The following is a 23,053-nucleotide window of genomic DNA, read 5'->3' on the forward strand; positions in this document are numbered from 1 at the left end:
CCAACCTGCAACAGGACAAACTCTACCCAATCCAAAACAATTGTCAGGGTGTTTCAGAGCTTATAATATGCTACACTGGGAATGAGAGATAGAAGAATTGCCTCTGGATCTAGGTCTGGGGAACATTATATTCTTCATGGTTCTAGAATGGAAAGGCCTTCATAGAACAGAAGGGAAAAAACTTGGTTTTATTTCAGCAGTGCACGATGCTAGGTATTTACTAGAGCAAATGCTACCCAAGGCCCAGGGGGTTAGCTGGAGCCGCTGATACCCTGTGCTGCTTTTTATAACACTCCTCCCTAGCACCACGCTCTACATATGTCCCATTTCATCAGGTCACATCAACTTAGGTTGTGCCCAATACTGCATCTTACACCAAACACTTCACCATGTGAAATATTCTGTGTTTCCATAAAATGTTTATTTTTTTATTTTATTATGTTATGTTAGTCACATATATTACATCATTAGTTTTAGATGTAGTGTTCCATGATTCATTGTTTGTGTATAACACCCAGTGCTCCATGCAATACGTGCCCTCTTTAATACCCATCACCAGGCTAACCCATCCCCCCACCCCCCTCCCCTCTAGAACCCTCAGTTTGTTTCCCGGAGTCCATAGTATCTCATGGTTCGTCTCCTCCGATTTCCCCCCCTTCATTTTTCCCTTCCTGCTATCTTCTTCCTTTTTTTTTTTTTTAACATATAATGTATTGTTTGTTTCAGAGGTACAGGTCTGTGATTCAACAGTTTTGCACAATTCACAGCGCTCACCATAGCACATACCCTCCCCAGTGTCCATCACCCAGCCACCCCATCCCTCCCACCCCCCACCACTCCAGCAACCCTCAGTTTGTTTCCTGAGATTAAGAATTCCTCATATCTTAAATGTTTATAAAAATAAAAATAAAGTTCCTTAAAAATCAAGTGGAGGAAGTTTCCTTGTTTTTGTGTAAGCAATGACTTTGCCAATTTTTACAAATGAGCAGCCTCTTTCATTCCACAAGACATCCGGTCTGTCAGCCATCAGCAAACTGTGAAATTACTAGGTTAAGAATGGAATACACGGTACAGACCTAAATTGTATAGAGAGTTGTGAAATGAGGTTTTGATGGTGGTGACTCTACAGACTTTGGAAAATTATTTGCAAGGATACAAGCTGTCCATTTTCTTTTGTAATAAGATTGGAGAGGAAGGGGAACTTCTACAAAGGATCTTTAAAATGTCAGTATTTGTTTAATGTATTAAATATGTCTCATATACAGTACATCATCCTGGATCTTTGGGAGGAGCTACAGCAGGTGCAAAATCCAAATGTCTTGGCTTTAAGGAGCTTACTATTTAGAAAGAACGTTAACTTTAAAATACAGACAGCTGTCATCTCATTTATTGAGCACATACGTTGTGTCGGGTACTGTGGCAAGTATTTTTATATACGCTGTATCAGAGATTGGCAAATTATGGCCAAAGAGCCAAATCTAATTCACTCTCTGTTTTTATAAATAACATTTTACTGAAGCACAGAACACTCAGTTGTTTGAGTATTGTCTATGGCTGCTTATGTGCTACAACAGTAGTGTTGAGTAGTTGTGACAGAGTTGAGACAGTCTGGCCTACACAGCTGAAGTACCTACTGTCTGGACCTTTACAGAAAATATTTGCTGATCTCTATATCATTCATTCTCACAAGAATACTTAGAGATAAATATAGTGTTTCCCATTTTACAATTAAGTAACTGAGGGTTATAGGTGATGTAACTTAGTGGCAAAGTTTGGATTTGATTCTAGATTGTGTGATTCCAAAGATCCATGTTCTTATGCTAAATTCATACAGAAATAGCCAAAATATGAGGTAGGAAGAAATAAGAGCCTTATAGAGTCACAGAGGAACTAGAGTTCAGTAAAGAAAGATACGATTTTGAGGTTGGGGTGATAAAGATTCTGGAGAAGATCACATTTGAATGTAAAAGCAAAAATGGATCTCAAGATTTGTCACTCCCAAGCTCAAGCCCAGGAAAAGTTAAGAGATCAAGGTTACATGTTTTGTTAGAAGCAGATCTGAGATTAGAACCAGTTTTTCACTCACCCAGCCCAAAGTATATTGTCAGTGACCATGCTGAGCCATTCAATGTTTTTGTTTGTGTGGTTACATGTTATAGAATGGCAAAATTATTTGAAATGGAGAATTTTACATTATGCTCAATGATTAATTGAACTAAAGGCCTGTACTTCTTTTATTGAAGCAATCAAAAATACATGTATGTAGGTATTTACATGATATCCACTCCCATCTTACCAAATACATATATATATTTTTTCCAAATATATTTTTTTGTGGAGAATCACACTTCTGAGACCGTGGGAACCTCTGGCATTCTCACCAATTTTAAGATTCAAATGATAATCAAGAGACCACAAAAGTCAAATATTTATATACATCTTACCCTCAGAATCAGGCAGCGCCAGGCCAGGAGAAAAATGGAGAAGTAAACAGGTACAGCCAACAGAAGCTTACCTGATACTGTAGAGTACTTTGCCATTTTTTGAAATTCGAAGCAATTTGTTGTCGGTGGTGACATCATGGAAGTTGGCACCCTTCTCATTGGCAAAGAATAAATCTGGTTTCCAAATGGAGTCCAGCATGGATGGGTCCAAGTCCAGGGAATCATCAGGGTACTCGCTATATGCCAGCCGTGAATCATTCCACTGTTGTCTCAGAAAAATGTTCACTCGGTAGTCCTATAGAAACCCCATGCATAAGAGTTACTATCATGCAGTCTGGCATAAGAGGTCCATCTACATTTCGCATCACTCTTCTCCCTGATTTAGCACAGTATTGGTGTCTGTATGAACCAGGCTATGTATATCTTGGTCAAAATAAACCACTCTGTTCTATTAGGAGTGGGAAGAGAGGGGAGAAAGAAAGAAGGCTCAACCAAACCAGAACACTAATGGAACACATTGAGTTGGTTGAATTTTTTTTATGCTTAAATTTAAATCATTCATCCTGGGAGGAAATAATACTAACTCAAGCTGATTTCTCCATAGAAAAAGGTAACCATGAGTACAGAAGTCAGACTGTGATGGTAGATTTTCAAAACTGATTCATTTTCCAAATCAGAAATAACATGATCTCTATTCTCATACTGCTCAGATGCTCTGGGCAGAAGGAAACCCATTCTGTAATTTTGGTAGTGGAAATCTTATTATAAAATCTGACATGATAGGGCAGTATTTTTTAAATTCATCTACATAAGTATTAAGATGCTTCATGTTGACAAGATAATTCCCTCACACTACTTACTTTTCAAATTCTTAAATATTTTATCATTTCTCTGAGTAGGTTGTATTTATAGTAGTTGACTTGATACTTCATCAATACAGAGATCTTTTTCATGTTTTCCTAATCTGAGCACCTTCTGACAAAGGTGTTCCTCCCTATGGGAGACTCAGGTACATCCTGTCATTCCCACTTGATCTGGGAATTTACTTCTTTGCCAGTAAATCAGCCTGGGGCAGTGACTTCTCTTCTGGGAATTTCTACTCAAAGGTCTTTAGGTTCATGGAAACTGTTGCTTTCCTTGGTAGAGTGGACCCCAAAAGAGGCTTTAACAGTATTCTCTAGTCAAGTGGGACTATAGTTCAGAACTAATAGTTGTTCACTCCTGATACTTATGGTCATTTAGAGTGATACATACTCATACCTTCTTACTCTCTTTCCTTTTCCTTTTTCACCATTTGCTCCATCCCCACATCTTTGTTACCTGGATTTTTGGTCATTGTTTATTTTACTCTAATGGTGACCAACTTATCCTGGTTTACCTGAGAACCTCCCACTTTTAGCCCCCAAAGTCACACATTCAGGGGACCCACTCACTTCTAGACAAAACCAGGATGGTTGGTTACTCTACTAGGTAGAGTGGAGACACCTCAGGGTGGTCAGTTTTGGTTCATTCCCTCAGGGCCAAAAGAAAAAAAAAATAAGTTATAAAGATTAGGGTATATGGAAAAGAGCTTCAATCCAGTTCCTTCTACCTATTACTAAACTATCCAAATTCCTAGGACATTTTTTTCAAATACAGCCATCCTGATTTATCAGGCTGATAGAGTATTTTGGAGATGGCAGTTCTTGGAAATAGTGCCCAATGTAGGCTTAAAGAATGCTAATAAGCAAATAGTTACTAACTTCTGAAAATCAGTCATCAAAACCCAGCTCATTTGGAAAGGTTGATATTAAAAGAAATAACCTTAAGGTTCTCTGTTGTACAGCATAAGAATTTTCTGACTTGGAAAATTTATCAGCTGACTTTTATTTGGGGTTTTACCAGGCATGAATGGCAAATTTTCAAACCTAAGAGGGCACTGTTGTGGGCCCAGTCAGGCTTCCATCCCATCCTGTTTGCTCACTGACTCCTCCAGTGAGTGAATCAAGGGAATAGCAGAACCTCAAAGTTGTTCCCATCATATAGTTTTGGAATTGTTCAAAGGGACCAGAGGATTTTAAGTGGAAAGAGATTACCAGTTCAGTGTTTCATTGGCAACAGGAGTTACTGGAAGCTTTGGAATTGTGTGTGAATAAAGAGTGAGGATGTGTGATATGTAGAAAATCAAAAAAAGGGGTTATTGAAAATACAATAATCCAATTTACATGTAAGTATGAACTAGATACATGAACTGTGAGCTTTCCTTAAGGTTTTCTGAGGGAAAAAATGCAGCTTCTCCAGTGTTTGACATCCACCCCTGTTATATCCCTTTGAGTAAAAGCCAGTTTTCCTTAACAAAATGGTGTGTGTGGGGGTGAGGGGTGGTCTATGAGCTTGTTTCAGTAGGAAGTAGGAGAAAAGAGAATTTCATCCCTTAGAGAATTCTGGAGGTAGAGAAACTCTAAGTATGAGAAGTAATGACAGCTAGACATAATAGAGGTGAATGTGTTAAATATCTTAGGCCATTGGGAAGCCAACTAGGCTCCTGACCCTGTCTAGGAAGCAGTTGTAGGATGGGAAAGGCCAGTGAAGCCAGACAGACAGTACTGGGCAGCGAAATCACTAAGAGAACATCACTGCAATCCTCCCTTGAGCCTGAGAATGATTTAAAGCTGTATATTGAAAGACTCTAGAAAATATTACATGATGACATACAATATGAAAACATTGACCTTTAAAAAAATCAATATAAATTTTCACAACTAATGTACATCTTTTTTTAAAAAGTCTTTCCCATGAGCATTCTTCTCCAGTGTTTCCTGGTTTCCTACTTTGAATTTTATATAAAGAAAATGATAAAATAGATTCTCCCAATATTAGAACTTTAAAAAGAATACTGAATCTATCATATCACATTAGAACCATTAAATGTCTAACAGTTAATTTAAAATAAATGAATCCTATTTGTAAGCAAGGATAAGTAGAAAACTTAGAGAAAAAATATAGTTTATGCCACAATGACAGGAATTATATGAAATACAACTTCTGTTAGATTTTATACTTTTGGAAGTATCCTTTATATAAATGTATAGGAATTATAATTTTCCATACTTTTGTTTATGATGATACACACTATTCTAAAATAAATAGCAACCCTTAAAACCTTTTAGAAAAGGACACCCAAGGAACTAGAGACGTAGACATCCAAGGAAAAGATCTTCTGGGGCTGGACCTCTGTAATTCTCTCAGTTCACTATGATTTTCAATGTAGGATAAAAATTTGACACATGTGATTTCTCTGCGTATCATCTCTGTTTATTTAGAGATAAGTTTATTTCCTCATGATATTCCAAACCACAGGAGATAGTTATATTCTTCTGTAGTTTTTCTTTGTCTTTGTGTTTGCTTCTAGGTTTAATAAAATATTAAAGGCAGAGTAAATATTGAGAGACATGCTTAAATGCAGACTGAATTTTCTTTTACACTGCCTTCTCTCTACAAAGACATATTCTACTTCAAATAAATGTCATATTTCCTTGTATTACAATTTGTTTTCCTATGATTGACTCTCTGGGTATTAGATTAGGTCATGGAAACATTTGAATTTATATACATATATATATATGCAAATATGTATGTATTTTTTCAAATGCTGTGTTTAAGTCATATAATCTTTATTATATTCTTAACACAGGTACTACAAGTACCTACATTCCATACTATTATTTTATATCAAGTTTATTATTTCTAAAGTTTCACTTTTCCTAATACCTTCTAATGCTATGCCCGTGGCACAGATCGTTTCCTTAAATTGAATTATTTTGGTACTATTGTATTTGGTCTAGCATTTATGCACAGAGATTGCCACTCTGTCTCATACATACTCATATTAAATCTTACTGTTACTCTCTTATTATTTTTATATGTATACATTTCTCAATCCAATTATGTTGTAAAGTTATCAACCATAAGGATATGCTTTGTTGATTCCCCACAGTGCCAATGTGGCCCTTTGGTTTTAACCTCTGGCTACACTGCAGTAAAGTTTTCATCCTCCTGAGTCTGTGCTAGCTTTGATATGGGAAGTTAGCCTTGAATTTGGAATTATGGGGAGGGGTGCAGCAACGTAGGAGTCTAATTAATGCAATCAGCATTAGGTCGTGCAAATATCGTCATTGAACGCCATGGTGTAAAGCTGGTACAGTGATTTGGGCTGCTGGAAGATGAATTCAGGCTGTAACATTGCATTTATGATGAATTCAGGCTGTAACATTGCACTGTTAATTTAGAGACCAAGGTCACCTTCTATCTCAGAAAGAAGATGTGGTCCATATATACAATGGAATATTACTCAGCCATCAGAAAAGATGAATACCCAACTTTTACATCAACATGGATGGGACTGGAGGAGATTATGCTAAGTGAAATAAGTCAAGCAGAGAAAATGAATTATCATATGGTTTCACTTATTTGTGGAACATAAGGAATAACATGGAGGACATTAGGAGAAGGAAGGGAAAAATGGGGGGGGGGGGAATTGGAGGGAGAGATGAACCATGAGAGACTATGGACTCTGAGAAACAACCAGGGTTTTAGAGGGGAGGGGGGAGGGGGGATTGGTTAGCCCGGTGATGGGTATTAAGGAGGGCACGTACTGCATGGAGCACTGGGTGTTATACGAAAACAATGGATCGTGGAACACTACATCAAAAACTAATGATGTATTGTATGGTGACTAACATAACATAATAAAATTTAAAAATAAATTAAAAAAAAAAAGAAAAGGGGGAAAGAAAGAAAAAGAAAAGGTAAACTGACATTCTCCAGACAAATATAAACTGTTTCACCATACATCCCTTACTAGTCTCCTAAATTGTTTGGAACCACAAAAAGATTATTCTACTGAAATCTCTTAATACAGGGTCAACTAGCAGTGACCATCAACAGATCCTTGTGACTCTTCATGAAGAAAAGTGTGTATTTTAGGGGCGCCTGGGTGGCTCAGTCAGTTAAGCATCTGACTCTTGATCTCAGCTCAGGTCTTGATCCCAGGGTTGTGAGTTCAAGCCCCAGATTGGGCTCCATGCCCTCCACGCCGGGCATGGAGCCTGCTTAAAAGAAAAAAGTGTGTATTTTGGAATAATGTATATCATCATAATGATTCATAAAAATTTTCCTTAGATAACACAAATACGTTGTCTTCCGATCACATATATTCAACACTAACACATGAGAGGAGTGAGAGGCAGTATTGGGTCTGTAAGTGAGCCTATACTTTGTGGGCAGGTAGTACCAACAATAATTTAGTGAGATAATATCAAACATAAGAGGGGCAAACTCGATAGCACCAGAAGAAAGTCATCCTGAGTTCTTAAAATGGATAGTCATTGCCTCTTATTTAGAAACAAACAAATACCCAAACTGGATCCTTCAATAATGCTTTCGGGGTTGTAGAGTGAGAATGGAGCATGAGGGAAGAGGGGAAAATCAACCTGTTTAGAAACTCAAAATTCTGAGTCATTCTTGGAAAAATTCATTCCAGAACACAGAGAGAAAGCAAAATTATTATTGCTCCCCAATAGCACTGAGCCATGTCCTCAGTGACCACATACATTACCGTGCAGAAAAACTAAGGGTCTGATGTTCTGACTTCAATTAAAGACAGTTCAGAGAAAAATCTGGTTCTGTTTAACTTTTTTGACCAATTTTCTTTCAGTCAGAATTTGTGAAAATATGGGTCAATTCACAGGTGGTGGACTCTCAAGGTTTGGTTAAGGGAAGTTTGGGCTGCAATGATATTCTGTAACTCAGAGGGTGGATTCCCAGGCAGGGCCCCATGGGTCTAGCAAGATAGACCCTTTCAAGGTGGAGCAACTCTCATATTCTTTTGAGCATCCGCTTAACATCTATTTAAATACTGATGCCTCAGATCCAGGGTTGGCAATCTATGGCCTGCTTTTTGGAGTACAGCCACACCCATTTGCTTACTATTGTTTATGGTTGTTTTCCTGCCCAAAGGGCAGAATTGAGAGTGGTGACAGAGACTGGCAGGCCCTCAAAGTCTTAAGTATTTACTGTCTGGCCTTTTACAGAAAAAAATGTTGGCCAATCCCTACCCTACACGGCATGAGGATTTATTAAGCATGGTAGAGTTTCCAAAAATATTTATTTTAGTTTCACACACAAGCTTTAATTGAAGAAAAGAAAAGATCCTTTTTAAAGGCCAAATGAAGTTTGTCATTCCATCAAAAGCTAAGAAATAAAAGAAGCACAATATGCATCACTGTTCTGACCATGCGATTCAGTCTATCTCAAAAGGCAAGATAGGCAGGCTGTTCATTTTACACTTGAGCAGTGATTTCCAAGTTTTCTCATAGGAAACATGACAAAGGACACCTTAATAAGTGGCCAGGAAGCACCTAAGCAGACCATTTATTAAACACCTTCAGTAGCTATTGAAGACACGGGAAAACAAGGACATCCAGAGTTTCCGTTTTCATCTCCGTGAGTGTTTAGCTTTTTCTCGCATTAATAAACATTGAAAAGGTGCACATTTACATTTTTGATTGAGGGTAAATGCAATGGGGAGATTTAATCAAAGCAACGTAGGAGTCTAATTAATGCAATCAGCATTAGGTCGTGCAAATATCGTCATTGAACGCCATGGTGTAAAGCTGGTACAGTGATTTGGGCTGCTGGAAGATTTGCCCCTCTGTTCTCAGGATAAAACCAAGAGGGGAGAGACAGAAACTGAATGCCAAGCCCGGAGCTGGATTAGTTTTTCTATGTTTACCTTGTCTTGTGAGTCATTTAATAACCCTATCAAAACTATCTTAGGGCGCCTGGGTGGCTCAGTCAGTTAAGCGACTGCCTTCGGCTCAGGTCATGATCCTGGAGTCCCGGAATCGAGTCCCGCATCGGGCTCCCTGCTCAGCGGGGAGTCTGCCTCTCCCTCTGACCCTCCTCCCTCTCGTGCTCTCTGTCTCTCATTCTCTCTCTCGCAAATAAATAAATAAAATCTTTAAAAAAAAAAAACTATCTTATTTGAGGGGTGCCTGGGTGGCTCAGTCATTAAACGTCTGCCTTCGGCTCAGGTCATGAGCCCAGGGTCCTGGGATCGAGCCCCGCGTCCGGCTCCCTGCTTGGTGGGAAGCCTGCTTCTCCCTCTCCCACTCCCCCTGCTTGTGTTCCTTCTCTTGCCGTGTCTCTCTCTGTCAAATAAATAAATAAAATCTTCAAGAAAAAAAACCTATCTTATTTGAGTAAAATTCTTAATTCACTACATCCTGTCAAAGCACCAGAAGTCTCATTTCTGGACAATGCTGTGTCAGTAATATTAAAATGGGTAGTAGAGTTGCATTATGTCTAATTTTGCCAGTGAAAAGGAATGGTAAAAGGTAAATAACTTTTTTTAGCTCAAGGACACCAAAAAGTACAGTAATTTGTTAAACACAATCTTAGTAGCCTAAAAGAGAAAATTTATAAAGACAAGGGAACACAATTTTTTACTTCTCAATGGCATTATGCTCATTATTTCACTTGAGTGTTTCTAGGACATCAGCCACCATAGTACTTAGTCAAGCTCAACTGTATTTTATTTTGACTTCATGCAATAATATGACTGTATACTTTACATAATCATGAAAATTAGCCAATTGATTTAAGAGTTAAAATAAATAGTATGAGGACCGAGAAGAAATTTCACCCAAAAGTCAGTCTCCACACTATTGCCTAGTACTGTAAGGCTATTGATCTAATAGGCCATGTTACAGGCAACACCATCACCATGACATTTAGAAGGAATATTGGTGGATTTTATAGTATCTGAAATCTTTTTCATGTACACGAGACATGTTTGCACATACATTATGATGAGCTTATAATTAGTTTTATGTTTATTGGGTTTTTTTGGGGGGGGGCGAGGGAGCCATGCATGTGATGTAATTGCTATGGACTTGGGACTACTTTCTTTTGCCAACAAGATTGTGTGTGTGTGTGTGTGTGTGTGTGTGTGTTTATTGTAAGGTCAGCCCCTTTGGCATATACCTTAAATGTAACATATCTGAGGCTTGACTGTGTTAAAACTTTCATTATATGAAAAAGACTGGCTATAAAATATATCTCCCGAACTTTGAAATTTATATTTCTGAAACATTAGAGATACAAATATTTAAATATCCTTAACGTTACACTGTTTATTACTGATAATTCTACCTAAATCCAACCAAACAACAAGTGTTTCCAAAATTTCTTTGGCATGATGGATAAAATATTATTGAATTTGAAGTAATGAACATTTGACTAATGACTTTCTAAAGTGAAAGTGTATAAATAATCACTTTCTAGAGGTAAATGAACATGGAAATTGGCATTCAGTAAATGTCCCACAATATAAAACAGTGCTTCTTCGATCCCATATCCCATTCCTTCACACGATGGCTTCAATGCTCAGTCCCACTCACCATTGTAGTTTCTGCTATTGACCCAAAGCTGTTGATAAATATGTTGCAGGTAACATTTACAGGAGGCCCTGCAAGTTGAACAATAAATAGAAAATTTGACAGGTTGTGTTCATGGCATAATCAAGTCATGTTTTTCTCTTGCCAGTGGCATTGTAGCACTTACCATGGTGGTTTCTGTGACTGATCCAAAACTGTTGATAAAAATATTGCAAGTAACGTTTACTGGAGGACCTGCAGAATGCAATAAGAATATTGCGATAGACATTGAAGCAAAAATACAGCTCCATCAACATCTGTGCAAATGACTAGAAATGTAAACTAAATTAAAATGATGGTGAGATTGCAAAAAAACAAAAAAAATGAAAAACAAAAATGCTTTACCCAGAGGTTCAGAGTGATAACATTTCCACTAGTATTTCAAATAATGACAGTTAAGCAATGATAGCTTACCAGCAGAGTTTTGGATTTAGAAAATATAAGCTGGAGACTATTAAACTGAATTCACTGTCAGTAGTTGCTATCAAAATAGCCTTTTGGGTGGGTGGTTTTCTTCCACCTGAGGCTCATCAACATTGTAGACACCAACAGTGGGTGCCCCACGGTGTTGAAACAGCCCGGGCCATGAGTCCAAATGGAGCTGCATTTTGAACTGTGGGTGAGTCAGAAATATCCACTTCCTTTTCTATGACTCCCTTTAAATCAGTGGGTCTAACTGATTCTCTTCTTTATATCCCCATTCATTCTTTATATCCTCTGACCCCCCAATGAAAACTGATGTACAGAAACACAAAACCAAAGAAAATGAGCTGATTTTAAGGAAGAAACTCAGAAATGTCACTTAACGCCCAGATTGTAAAGCAAGGGTTATTAATTCTCAATGTGCTTTCAATAGAGAACCCACTTTTTTCTCCAGAGACCCAGGGGCTAGCTCTCTTTTTCTCTTGCTCTTGGTCTCCCACCCAAGCACTAATCAGGCCCTTTTCTGCTTAGTGTCTGCGATCAGAAAACAACAGGTGTGTTCAGGGGGGTATGGCCACAGGCCCTTTGCCCTTCGATGATAGGTATCATTGTCTAATGATTTCCAGTTTCATGTTGTTCTGGGGAATATATTTATTGCCCTCATGTAGTTACCCCCTAGTGCTTTCTGGGATAAGAACACACTGCCATGAACCATCTATTCACTTGCTGATTTCCCCGGTGGAAAATTGTTTCTCTTCACTCAACATGGTCTCAGCAACCTAGTGCAGGCTACACTCCAGTTGGTTCTGTACCCAACAAGCCACTAGGATCTAAGTGAGGAGGAGTTTAGGTTGAGGTGGGTTCTCCAACCCTGTCCTTTGAGGAAAGGAAACTGAGGCTGAACAGCAATTTAAGTCTCCAGGCAAGAACCTTCAGTGAAAGAGATGTGTTGAGCTTTTTTCTTTAACATAACTAACTTTTGTTTTTTTAATGAAAAACAGTTGTGTTTATTTTTTTTAATGTTTGTAGGTATAGAATCACAGGCACCCCCCCATTACCAAAGCATTTTTCAGCCTATGTCTTTGAGATATTCCAAGCCTTATTGTTCCTCCCTTCCCCTCATATTTTAGCATCTGCCAAGATGACCTCCTCTCCAGGGTCAATTTCTACTCTGCTTTATCTATTTTTCTCTTTTGGTTACTCAAAACAAAACAAAAATGACTTTCTTCCTTGGCCATAAAATTCTATTCTATAACAAATATATTTTTCTGCTAATAAGAAATAAATTAAGACAAGGTAGAAACAAGCCATAAGAAATCGTGTATGTTTGCTTTTTTTCTTCTCTTCACAATAAAATATTGCATTTTAAATAGCCCAACTCAGGATGGAAAACTTTCACGAATTTTAATATACAAGATAGATAAGAAAATGAATGATGATTGGATAAAGAAACAGGAAAAAGAGAAATGTCATCTTAACAAGAAGAATTTGAAAATTCAAATATAGATTGTCTTCCACTGCACATTATCCATTTTTCTGGCCTCCCCGATTGGCTTGCAAGCATTTAGGAGGCTGGATCATACCATCGTATATTTATTTTTATCCTGCCGTGTAAATGGAAGTGTGAGTGTATTGCTGGAACTCAAGATATTTTTTAAGCTATCACATACTGTATTAGGCACATTTTAAAAAGTATCTAGTTTAATGCTCAAAAAAGAGGAATTGTTTTACCACACCAGCACATGTTTTCAGATGAGGAAACTGGGGGTGAGACAGGTTAAGTAACTTGCTTAGAGTCCTGCCACAGTAATTAGAAAAGCTGACCCTCCATGCCTTATCATTCGGATTCCCAAAAACCTAAACTTTCAACCACTTTGCTGCACTGCATTCATTACAGGATAACCTCTCTCCCTCCTGACCTGCCAACCCCGGTGCTTTCCACTGCTTTGTATATTTCTGGGATAATTTGATACTTTATATCTGACCTCTTCAATCTTCGGCATTGTCTCAAGTTTCATTTGCATTTGGATATAAAATCTTGGAAAGAAGAAAAGGCAGTTTTTTGATGAGGGATTAGCACATGCATATATTAAGAGTTGATTTATATTAAACCCTTGCTGTGTGCCAGTGAGTGCCTTATTAATTCTTCAGTAAGTAGGTGCTACCATGTCCCCCATTTTATAGATGAGGAAGCCGAGACACAAGGGTAGTTAATTAATTTTCCCAAGGTCGAAGAGGTTGTAAGAGGCAGAAATTGCCTAACTTTAGGGACACTTTTCTTAACTGCAGGGGTGAAATGTCTGAAGCCAATGGAATTATGTTAATGAGAGAAGCTACTGGAACTTGGCCTACAAGTTCTTTGAGTTAAATGATAGAACTGTTTTTCACTTTTGTTATCCTGATATATGCCAGCACAACCTTTCATCTGTATTTTATTTTATTTTTTTAAAGATTTTATTTATTCATTTGAGACATGTATTTTAGCCCAGTAATCTGCTAAGGTGTTCTAATTAACAAGGACACATTCTTAGATGTGATCACCAGTGAATGAACGTGTTCTATAAACTGTAGAAAGAAATAGTTAACACTAGTTAACCTCATGTAATTGGTTTTATCAGCAAAGTTATGATATTCCAAAGTGAACTGAATGAGAACTGGATAGGAAAAAGAATTATGTAGACATCTAATCTCTCATATCACTGTTTATCCCCTTTCTTTCTAAACCTCTCTCACATTTTCTTTCTTTCTAAACCTCTCTCACATTTTCCCTCTCTCCCTCCCTCTTTCACTTTCTTTATCACTCTCTCTCTTCCTTTATTTTTTGTCTTATTTTTTTTTATTATTTGAGCGTAGGTGACACACAATGTCCTATTTGTTGCAGGAATACACAGTAGCTATTTGACAAGTTTAAACACTATGCTATGCTCACAAGTATAGCTATCATCTATCACCAAACATTGTTATTTATAATATTATTGACTGTATTCCTTATGCCGTGCTTTTTATTTCCGTGATTTATTCATTTCATAACTGGAAGTCTGTATCTTCCCCTCCCTTCACCCATTTTGCCTATCTCCCACACCCTTTGGCAAACATTAGTTTGTTCTCTATGTTTACAGGGCTGATTCTGCTTTTTGTTTGTTTATTCATTTTTTTTAAGATTCCACATATGAGTGAAATCATGTAGTATTTGTCTTTCTCAGTCTGACTTATTTCACTTAGTATAATACCCTCTAGGTCCATCCATGTTGTCGCAGATTGTACAATCTCATCCTTTTTTTAATGGCTGCATGATATTTCTCTCTCTCTTTCTGTGTGTGTGTGTGTGTGTGTGTGTGTGTGTGTGTGTATGTGTGTGTGTGTGTGTGTGTGTATACCACATCTTCCTTATCCGTCCGTCTATCGATGGACTCTTAGGTTGCTTCTATATCTTGGCTATTGTAAATAATGCTGCCATAAACATAGGGGTGCATATATCCTTTCAAATTAATGTTTTCATTTTCTTTGGGTAAATACCCAGTAGTGGAATTATTGGATCTTATGGTAATTCTCTTTTTAAGTTTGTGAGGAACCTCCATATTGTTTTGCACAGTGGCTGTACCAATTTGCATTCCCACCAACAGTGTATGAGGGTTCCTTTTTTTCCCACATCCTCAACAACACTTGTTATTTCTTGTCTTTTTTATTTTAGTCATTCTCACAGGTGTAAGGTAATATTTCATTGTGGTTTTGATTTTCATTTCCCTGATGATTAGTGATGTTGAGCACTTTATTATCATGTGTCTGTTGGCCATCTGGATGTCTTCTTTGGAAAAATGTCTATTCAGGTCCTCTGCCCATTTTTTAATTGGGTTGTTTGTTTTTATGGTGTTCAGTTGTATAAATTCTCTATATATTTTGGATATTAACCCCTTATTGGACATACCATTTGCAAATATCTTCTCCCATTCAGTAGGTTGCCGTTCTGTTTTATTGATGGTTTCCTTCATAGTGCAAAAGCTTTTCATTTTGATGTAGTCCTAATAGCTTATTTTTGCTTTTGTTTCCCTTGCTTTAGGAGACGTATCTAGAAAAATGTTGCTACAGCTGATGTCAAAGAAATGACTATCTCTTCTAGGATTTTTATGGTTTCAGGTCTCACATTTAGGTCTTTAACCCATTTTGAGTCTATATTTGTGGATGGTGTTAGAAAGTGGTCTGGTTTCATTCTTTTTCATGTAGCTGTCCAGTTTGCCCAGCACCATTTATTGAAGAGACTTCCTTTTCCTCGTATATTCTTGCCTCCTTTGTCATATATTAATTGACTATATAAGTGTGGGTTTATTTCTGGGCTCTATTCTGTTCCATTGATCTATGTGTATCTATTTTTGTGCCCATACCATACTGTTTTTATTACTACAGCTTTGTAGTATATCATGAAATCTGGAATTGTGCTACCTCCAGTTTTGTTCTTCTTTCTCAAGATTGCTTTGGCCATTTGGGATCTTTCGTGGTTCCATACAAATTTTAGTATTATTTGTTCTAGTTTTGTGAGAAATGTTGTTGGTATTTTGATAGGGATTGCATTGATTCTTTTTGCCTTATTCTTTTGAGAGAGTGATCTTGTCATAACTCAAGTATATAATTCAAATATAAATGGAGGTAGATTTGGTATATGGTAAATAGATTTCAAATACTTTCAGTAGTTGGAAGAAACGCTCCCTTCCTGACCCCTAGCACAAAGATGACAAGCCCCATCCTATACTGATCTTTGTTGCTATATATCACTCTCTCAGATTATCTTCTTTGGAGTAAGGCAAATAAATATTTGTCTTGGTGGCCCAAGTGAAACTACAGTGATGCTACTTGGGAGGAATAACAGAGTTATCAATGATTGTCTATTAACATCTTCATTTTTGGATCATTTGATCAAATTGGCTGTAAGAAGGAAGAGTATTACAATTAATAATGCATCCAACTGTTTTATCCCTTGCTACTCAAACTGTAGTGGGAAGATCAGCAGAATCAGCACCACCTGGGAGCTTGTTGGAAATGCACACTCTCTAGCCCCATTTGAGTCCTGCTGAAGTGGTTTGCACTTTAATAAGGGAGAATTGTTCCTACAGTTAATTTCTTCTCCCTTTCAAAATCAAGATCACTTGTACTTTATTTCAGTTTTTCATGAGTGTTCCTTGAAATCTTAACTGTAGTCCATTAATAAAACTACTAAGGTCAGACAAGTTTGGAAAACACTGTTGGATAAGGTTAGACAAGTTTCTTTAATATAGGTTTCTCCAAATTTGGGCAACCATTAACTACTATCTATTTCCAAAATTTTTCTATCACTTCAAACAAACAGAAACTTTATAACCATTAAACAATAACTCCCCATTCTCCTCTCTCTCCAGCCACTGGTAACTTCTTATCTACTTTCTGTCTCTATGAATTTGTCTATTGAAGGTATTTCATTTAAGTGGAATCATATAATATTTGTCCTTTGTATCTGGCTTCATTCACTTAGCATAATGCTTTTAAAGTTCATTTATGTTGTAGCATGTACCACAACTTCTTTCCTTTTTATGACTATATAATCATTGTATATATATACTAAATTTTATTTATTCATCTGTTAATGGAAACTTGGATTTTTTTCACCCTTTGGCTATTGTGAGTAATGCTGCAATGAAGTGTTTGACTTCCTACTTTCAATTCCTTTGGATATATACCCAGGAGTGGAATTACTGGGTCATACGCTAATTCTGTGTTTAACTTTTTAAGGAATTATCATACTGTTTTCTACAGTGGCTACACTATTTCACATTGCCACAAGCAATGTTTGAGTGTTCCGATTTCTCCATATCTTTGCCAACACTTATTTTCTGTGTTTTGTTCAATGTCATCTAAGTAGGTGTGAGGGGATATCTTATTGTGGTTTTGATTTTCATTTCCCTAATGACTAATGACATTGAACATCTTTTCTTATGATTAGTGGCTATCATTTTGGAGACAGGTCTATTCAAGTCCTTTGCCCATTTTTGTATTGGGTGGGTTGTCTTTCTATTGTTGAGTTGCAGGAGTTCTTTATATATTGTGGATACTAAACCCTGATCAGATATATGATTTGCAAATATTTTCTCTCATTCGGTAGGTTGTCGCTACTCTTTCTTGATAATGTGTCTTGGTGCACAACAGTTTTTAGTTTTGGTGAAGTCCAACTTACCTATTTTTTCTTTTGTTGCTTCTGTTTTAGTGTCATCAAAAAACATCAATGGCCAAATCCATGGTCATGAAGATTTACCCCTGTTTTCTTTTAACAGTTTAATGATTTCAGCTCTTATATTTAGGCTATTGATTCATTTTGAGATAATTTTTGTATGTGGTGTGCGATAGAGGTCCAACTTCATTCTTTTGCATTGTGGAAATCTATTTGGGTATTATGCTAAATGAAATAAATCAGATAGAGAAGGACAAATACCATATGATTTCATTTATATGTGGAATCTAAAAAAAAAATTAACAAAAACCACACTCTTCAAAACAAACAGTTGAATTTGTTTTGCTAATAACAATTTTTTTATTAGAGAAAGTGGGAGAGCATGCATGCGAGTGGGGGGGGCAATAGGAGAGGGAGAGAATTTAAGCAGGCTCCATGCCCAGTGTGTAGCCCAATGTGGGGCTCAGTCCCACGACCCTGAGATCATGACCTCAGCTGAGATCAGGAGTCGGACACTTAACCAACTGAGCCACCCAAGTGCCCTTTTTTTTTTGCTAATTTTTTTTGAGGATTTTTGCATCTATATTCATGAAGGATATCAGTCTGTGATTTTCTTTTCTTGTGGTGTCTTTTTCTGGCTTTGCTATCAGGGTAATGTTGGCCTTACAGAACAAGTTTGGAAGTGTTCTTTCCCTTTTTTTAATTCGTGGAAGAGTTTGAGAAGTATTGGTGTTAATTTTTCTTTAAATGTTTGGAAGAGTTCACCAGAAAAGCCATCTGATCCTGAATTTTTCTTTGTTGGAAGGTTTTAGATTACTCATTCAATCTCTTGTTATAGTCTGTTGAGATTTTCTATTTCATCTTAAGCCAGTTTAGGTAATTTTTGTGTTTCTAGGTATTTGTCCATTCCATCTAGGTTATCTAATTTGTTTATAATCTTCTCTGATAATTCTTTTTATTTCTGCAAGATCAGTAGTAATATCCCCACTTTTATTTCTGATTTTAATTATTGGAGTCCTCTCTTTTTTCTTTGACAGTCTACCTAAGGTCTGTAATTTTTGTTGATATTTTAAAAGAACCAACTTTTGGTCTTGTTGATTCTCTAATTGCTTTTCTATTTTTTTTCTCTATTATTTACTTTTTTGAAGGGCTTTGGGTTTATTTTGCTCTTCTTTTTCTAGTTCCTCAAGATATAGGATTATGTTATTGATTTAAGATCTTTCCTTTTTTTTAATGCAGTCATTTACATTATAAATTTCCCTCTGAGCACTGCCTTCACTGCATCCCATAAGTTTTAGTATGTTGTGTTTTTGTTTTCATTCATTTCTAATTTCCCTTGTGATTTCTTCTTTGACCCATTGGTTGTTTGAGTGTGTTAATTTCGAAATATTTATGATTTTTCTGGTTTTCCTTTATTATTGTTTTTTAGCTTCATTGCACTATGGTTGGAAGAGATAACTTTTATGATATTAATCTTTTAAAATTCATTAAGGTTTATTTTGTGGTTCAATGTAAAGTCTATCCTGGAGAATGTTCCATGTGCACTTGAGAAGAATGTGAATTATCATATAGTTTCACTCAAATGTGGAACATAAGAAACAGTAAAGAGGACCATAAGGGAAGGGAGGGAAAACTAATGGGAAGAAATCAGAGAGGGAGACAAACCATGAGAGACTCTTAACTATGGGAAACAAACTGAAGTTTGCTGAAGGGGAGGTAGGTGGGGGATGGGGTAACTGGGTGATGGGCATTAAGGAGGACACAAGATGTGATGAGCACTGGGTGTTATATGCAACTGATGAATTGTTGAACACTACATCTGAAACTAATGATGTATTATGTGGTGGCTAATTGAAGCGAAGGAAGGAAAGAAGAAAAGAAAGAAAGAAAGAAAGAAAGGGAAAGAAAGAAAGAAAAGGAAAGAAAAGAAAAAGAGAGAAGAAAAGAAAAGAAAAAGAGAGAAGAAAAGAAAAGAAAAAAGAAAAGAAAGAAGAGAATTCTACTGTTGCTGGCTGGAGCATTCTATATATGTTTGTTAGGTGTAGTTGATTTATAGTGTTGTTCACATCCTCTATTTCTTTACTGATCTCTGTATAGATGCTCTATCCATTATTGAAAATGGTATATTAAAGTCTCCAATTATTATTATAGGAGTATTATTTCTCCCATCATTTCTGTCAAGGTTTTCTTCATGTATTTTGGGGCTCCATTATTTGGTGCATTTACTTTTAGAATTGTTATATCATCTTGATTATTTGACCCTTTTACCAATATATAATGTCAATCTTTGTCTCTTTTAAGAGATTTTTACTTATAGTATATTTTGTCTGATGTTAGTATAACTATCTCAGTTCTCTTTTGGTTACTATTTACATAGAATATCTTTTTCTATCTTTTCACTGTCAATCTACTTGTATCTTTGGATCTAAAGTGAGTCTCTTGTAAATAGCATATAGTTGCATCATATTTTGTTTTATCCATTCTTACAGTCTATGTCTTTTGATTGAGGAGTTTAGTCCATTTACAGTAAAAGTAATTACTGATAAGGAATGACTTACATCTGCCATTTGATGTTTGATCTCTATATATCTTACAGCTTTTTTGTCCCTCATTTCCTCTATTACTACCCTCTTTTGTGTTTAGCTGACTTTTTTGCAGTGAATCATTTTGATTTTCTTTTATTTCTTTTTCATATACTTCTTAAATATTTTCTTTGTGGTTACCATGGGGATGACATTTAACACCCTAAATTTATAATTTAGTATGAATTTATACCAACTTAACTTCAGTAACATACAGAAACTCTACTGCTATACAGATCCATCCTCCTCCCTTTATGTGCCATTGTCACAAATTACATCTTTATTCATTGTGTGCCCAATAGCATAGATTAACAAATTGTAAATGCATTTGTCTCTTAAATCCTGGAGGAGATAAAAAGTGGAGTTATAAACCAAAACTACCATAATACTGTTTTATATTTGCCCATGTATTTACCTTTGCCAGAAATTTTTATTTCTTCATTAGGTTTTGAGTTACTGTCTAGTGCCCTTTCATTTCAACCTGAAGGACTCCCTTTATCTCTTCTTGTAAGGGTCTGTGGTTGTAATGAACTCTTACAGCTTTTGTTTATCTATAAATTTCTTTATTTCTTCTTTATTTGTGAAAGACAATTTTGCTGGATATCAGGTCCCAAGCTCCCAGTTAACTTTTTTTTTTTCCTTCCAGTACTTAAAATATATCATTCCATTTCCTTCTGGCCTACAAGGTCTCACTGAAAAATAAGCTAATAATCTTATTGACAATCCCATGTAAATAATGAGTTGTTTTTCTCTTGCTGTTTTAAAAATCCTCTCATTGTCTCTGGCTTTCAACAGTTTGACTATAAATGTTCTCAGTAGTGTGGGTCTCTTTAGGTTTTCCTACTTGGAGTTCATTGAGGTGTTTGGATTTGTAGGTTTATGTTTTCATCAAGTTTGGGGAGCCATTATTTATTTAAATGCTCTATTCATATATTCAAATATTCTTCCCACCTCTTCCTTTCTCTCTTCTCCTTCTTGAACTCCCAGAATGTATAGGGTGGTCCATCTGGTGGTATCCCATTGGTGAACTTGAGTAAAATGTGTATTGTATTGTTGGGCAGAGCATCTGTTCAGTTTTATTCATTCTTTTTCCTTTATGCCCCTCAGACTCAGTAATTCAATTGCCCCATCTTCAAGTTTACTGATTCTTTCTTCTTCCTGCTTAAATCTATTGTTGAACTCCTCTAGTGAATTCTCCATTCCTGTTACCATACTTTTCAGCTCCAGAATTTCTGTGTGGTTCTTCTTTATATTTTCTATCTCTTTATTGATAGTCTCATTTTATTCATGCATCGCTTTTCTGATTTCTTTTCATTCTTTGTTTTTATTTTCCTTTAGACCTTTAAGCATATTTAAGATAGTTATTTTAAAGGCTTTGTTTAGTATTGTGTGGACCTCCTCAGTGACAATTTCTGTTAATTTATTTTGTTCCTTTGAATGGACCATACTTTCCTGTTACTTTGTATGCTTTGTAATTTTTGTTGATAATTGGACATTTGAATATTATAACGTGATAACTCTGGAAATCAGATTCTCTCCCTTCCCCAGGGTTTGCTGGATGTTTTGATTGTTGAAGGATATAGTAGTCCATCTGTTTCCCAAACCCTTTTTGCAAAGACTATATTCCATCTCACGTGTGGTCATTGTAGTCTCTGTTCCTCAGCTTGTGTTCAGTGAGGTTTTGACAGAGATTTCTGTGAACACCAAGAGCTAACAAATCAGCCAACCAACCAAACAAACAAATGAAACATACCTCTCCAAGTATGCAGATTGTCTCTGTGCTGGGCATTCCTTCAATACCTAGCCAGTCTTGAACTGAACCTGAAGATCAGCCCAAGGTAAAATTTTAGGATCTGCTCAGGTCTTTTCTGAGGATGCATCTTGCCCTGAAAATGCACGTGGCTTTCAAAACTCCCCCTGCATACATGGCTGATTTGAATTTCCTAATTTCCCTAAGAAAATTTCCTCAGCTTTAGCTCTCAGGCCTTAGATGGTCTATTATATATTTCAACTGTAATCTTTTGCCCCAGACATCTGAAGGTTTTTAGTGTTTTTTTTTTTTTTTGCAGTGTTTTTGATCAGTACTTGCTGTTTTTCCATCCTGAGTTCCAAGTTAGGTGGAACAGAGATAAGCACTCTTATCGGTTGAATTGTGTCTCCCCCCACCCCACATTCATACGTTGAAGTACTAACCCCCAGTACCTCAGAATGTAACTGTATTTGGAAAGAAGATCTGAGAAAAAAACTGAGGGTTTTAGAGGGGAAGGGGGTGGGGGGATGGGTTAGCCCAGTGATGGATATTAAGGAGGGCATGTATTGCATGGAGCACTGGGTGTTATATGCAAACAATGAATCATGGAACACTACATCAAAAACTAATGTTGTAATGTATGGTGACTAACATAACATAATAAAATAAAATTTAAAAAAAGAAGATCTTTAAAGAGGTAATTAAGGTTAAATGAGGTCATCAGGGTAGGCCTTAATCTGATACAAATCATGTCCTTATGAAAAGAGGAGAAAAGAGATGCTAGGGATGTGTGTGCACAGAGGAAAGACCATGTGAGGACAGAGTTGAGAAGATGGCTATTAGCAAGCCAGGGAGATAGTCCTCAGGAGACACCAATCCTGCTGACACCTGGATCTTAGACTTACAGCCTCCAGAACTGTGAGAAAGTAAATTTCTGTTGTTTTAGCCAGCCACCCAGTCTGTGATATTTTGTTTTGACAGCCCTAGCAAACTAATACAAGTGCCTTGCATTAGTCCTTCTGGTAGCACACATTGATTAGAATAGGCGAACAAAATAATTTGTGAATAATGTTTGGTCTGCCCCCCTCCAGAACCAAGAACCAGGGTTCCACACTGAGAATGCAAGTTGCCACTAATTCAAAACCCAAACCACTGCTGGGGAGGGAATGGGGCAAGAGTGAGTA

General features: G+C 36.7%; 1 protein-coding gene across 5 annotated transcripts in view; it reads right to left on the reverse strand.

Annotated features, from left to right (window-relative positions):
* GLRA2 (glycine receptor alpha 2) overlaps positions 1-23,053 on the reverse strand; it is a 176,802-nt gene that overhangs the window by 122,005 nt on the left and 31,744 nt on the right. Inside the window, exons 3-5 of one of the 5 annotated variants that reach the window (XM_078063943.1) lie at positions 11,049-11,076; positions 10,886-10,953; positions 2,516-2,739 (exon numbers count right to left, since the gene is read on the reverse strand). In XM_078063943.1, coding sequence (XP_077920069.1) covers positions 2,516-2,739; positions 10,886-10,953; positions 11,049-11,076 — 320 coding nt within the window. Of the gene's footprint in view, positions 1-2,515; positions 2,740-10,885; positions 10,954-11,048; positions 11,117-23,053 lie in introns of all 5 variants that reach the window. The other 4 variants (XM_078063945.1, XM_078063941.1, XM_078063942.1 and 1 more) reach the window with 4 other exon arrangements.

The sequence above is a fragment of the Halichoerus grypus genome, chromosome X, assembly GCF_964656455.1.
Source record: "Halichoerus grypus chromosome X, mHalGry1.hap1.1, whole genome shotgun sequence".
Taxonomy (NCBI): Eukaryota; Metazoa; Chordata; class Mammalia; order Carnivora; family Phocidae; genus Halichoerus; species Halichoerus grypus.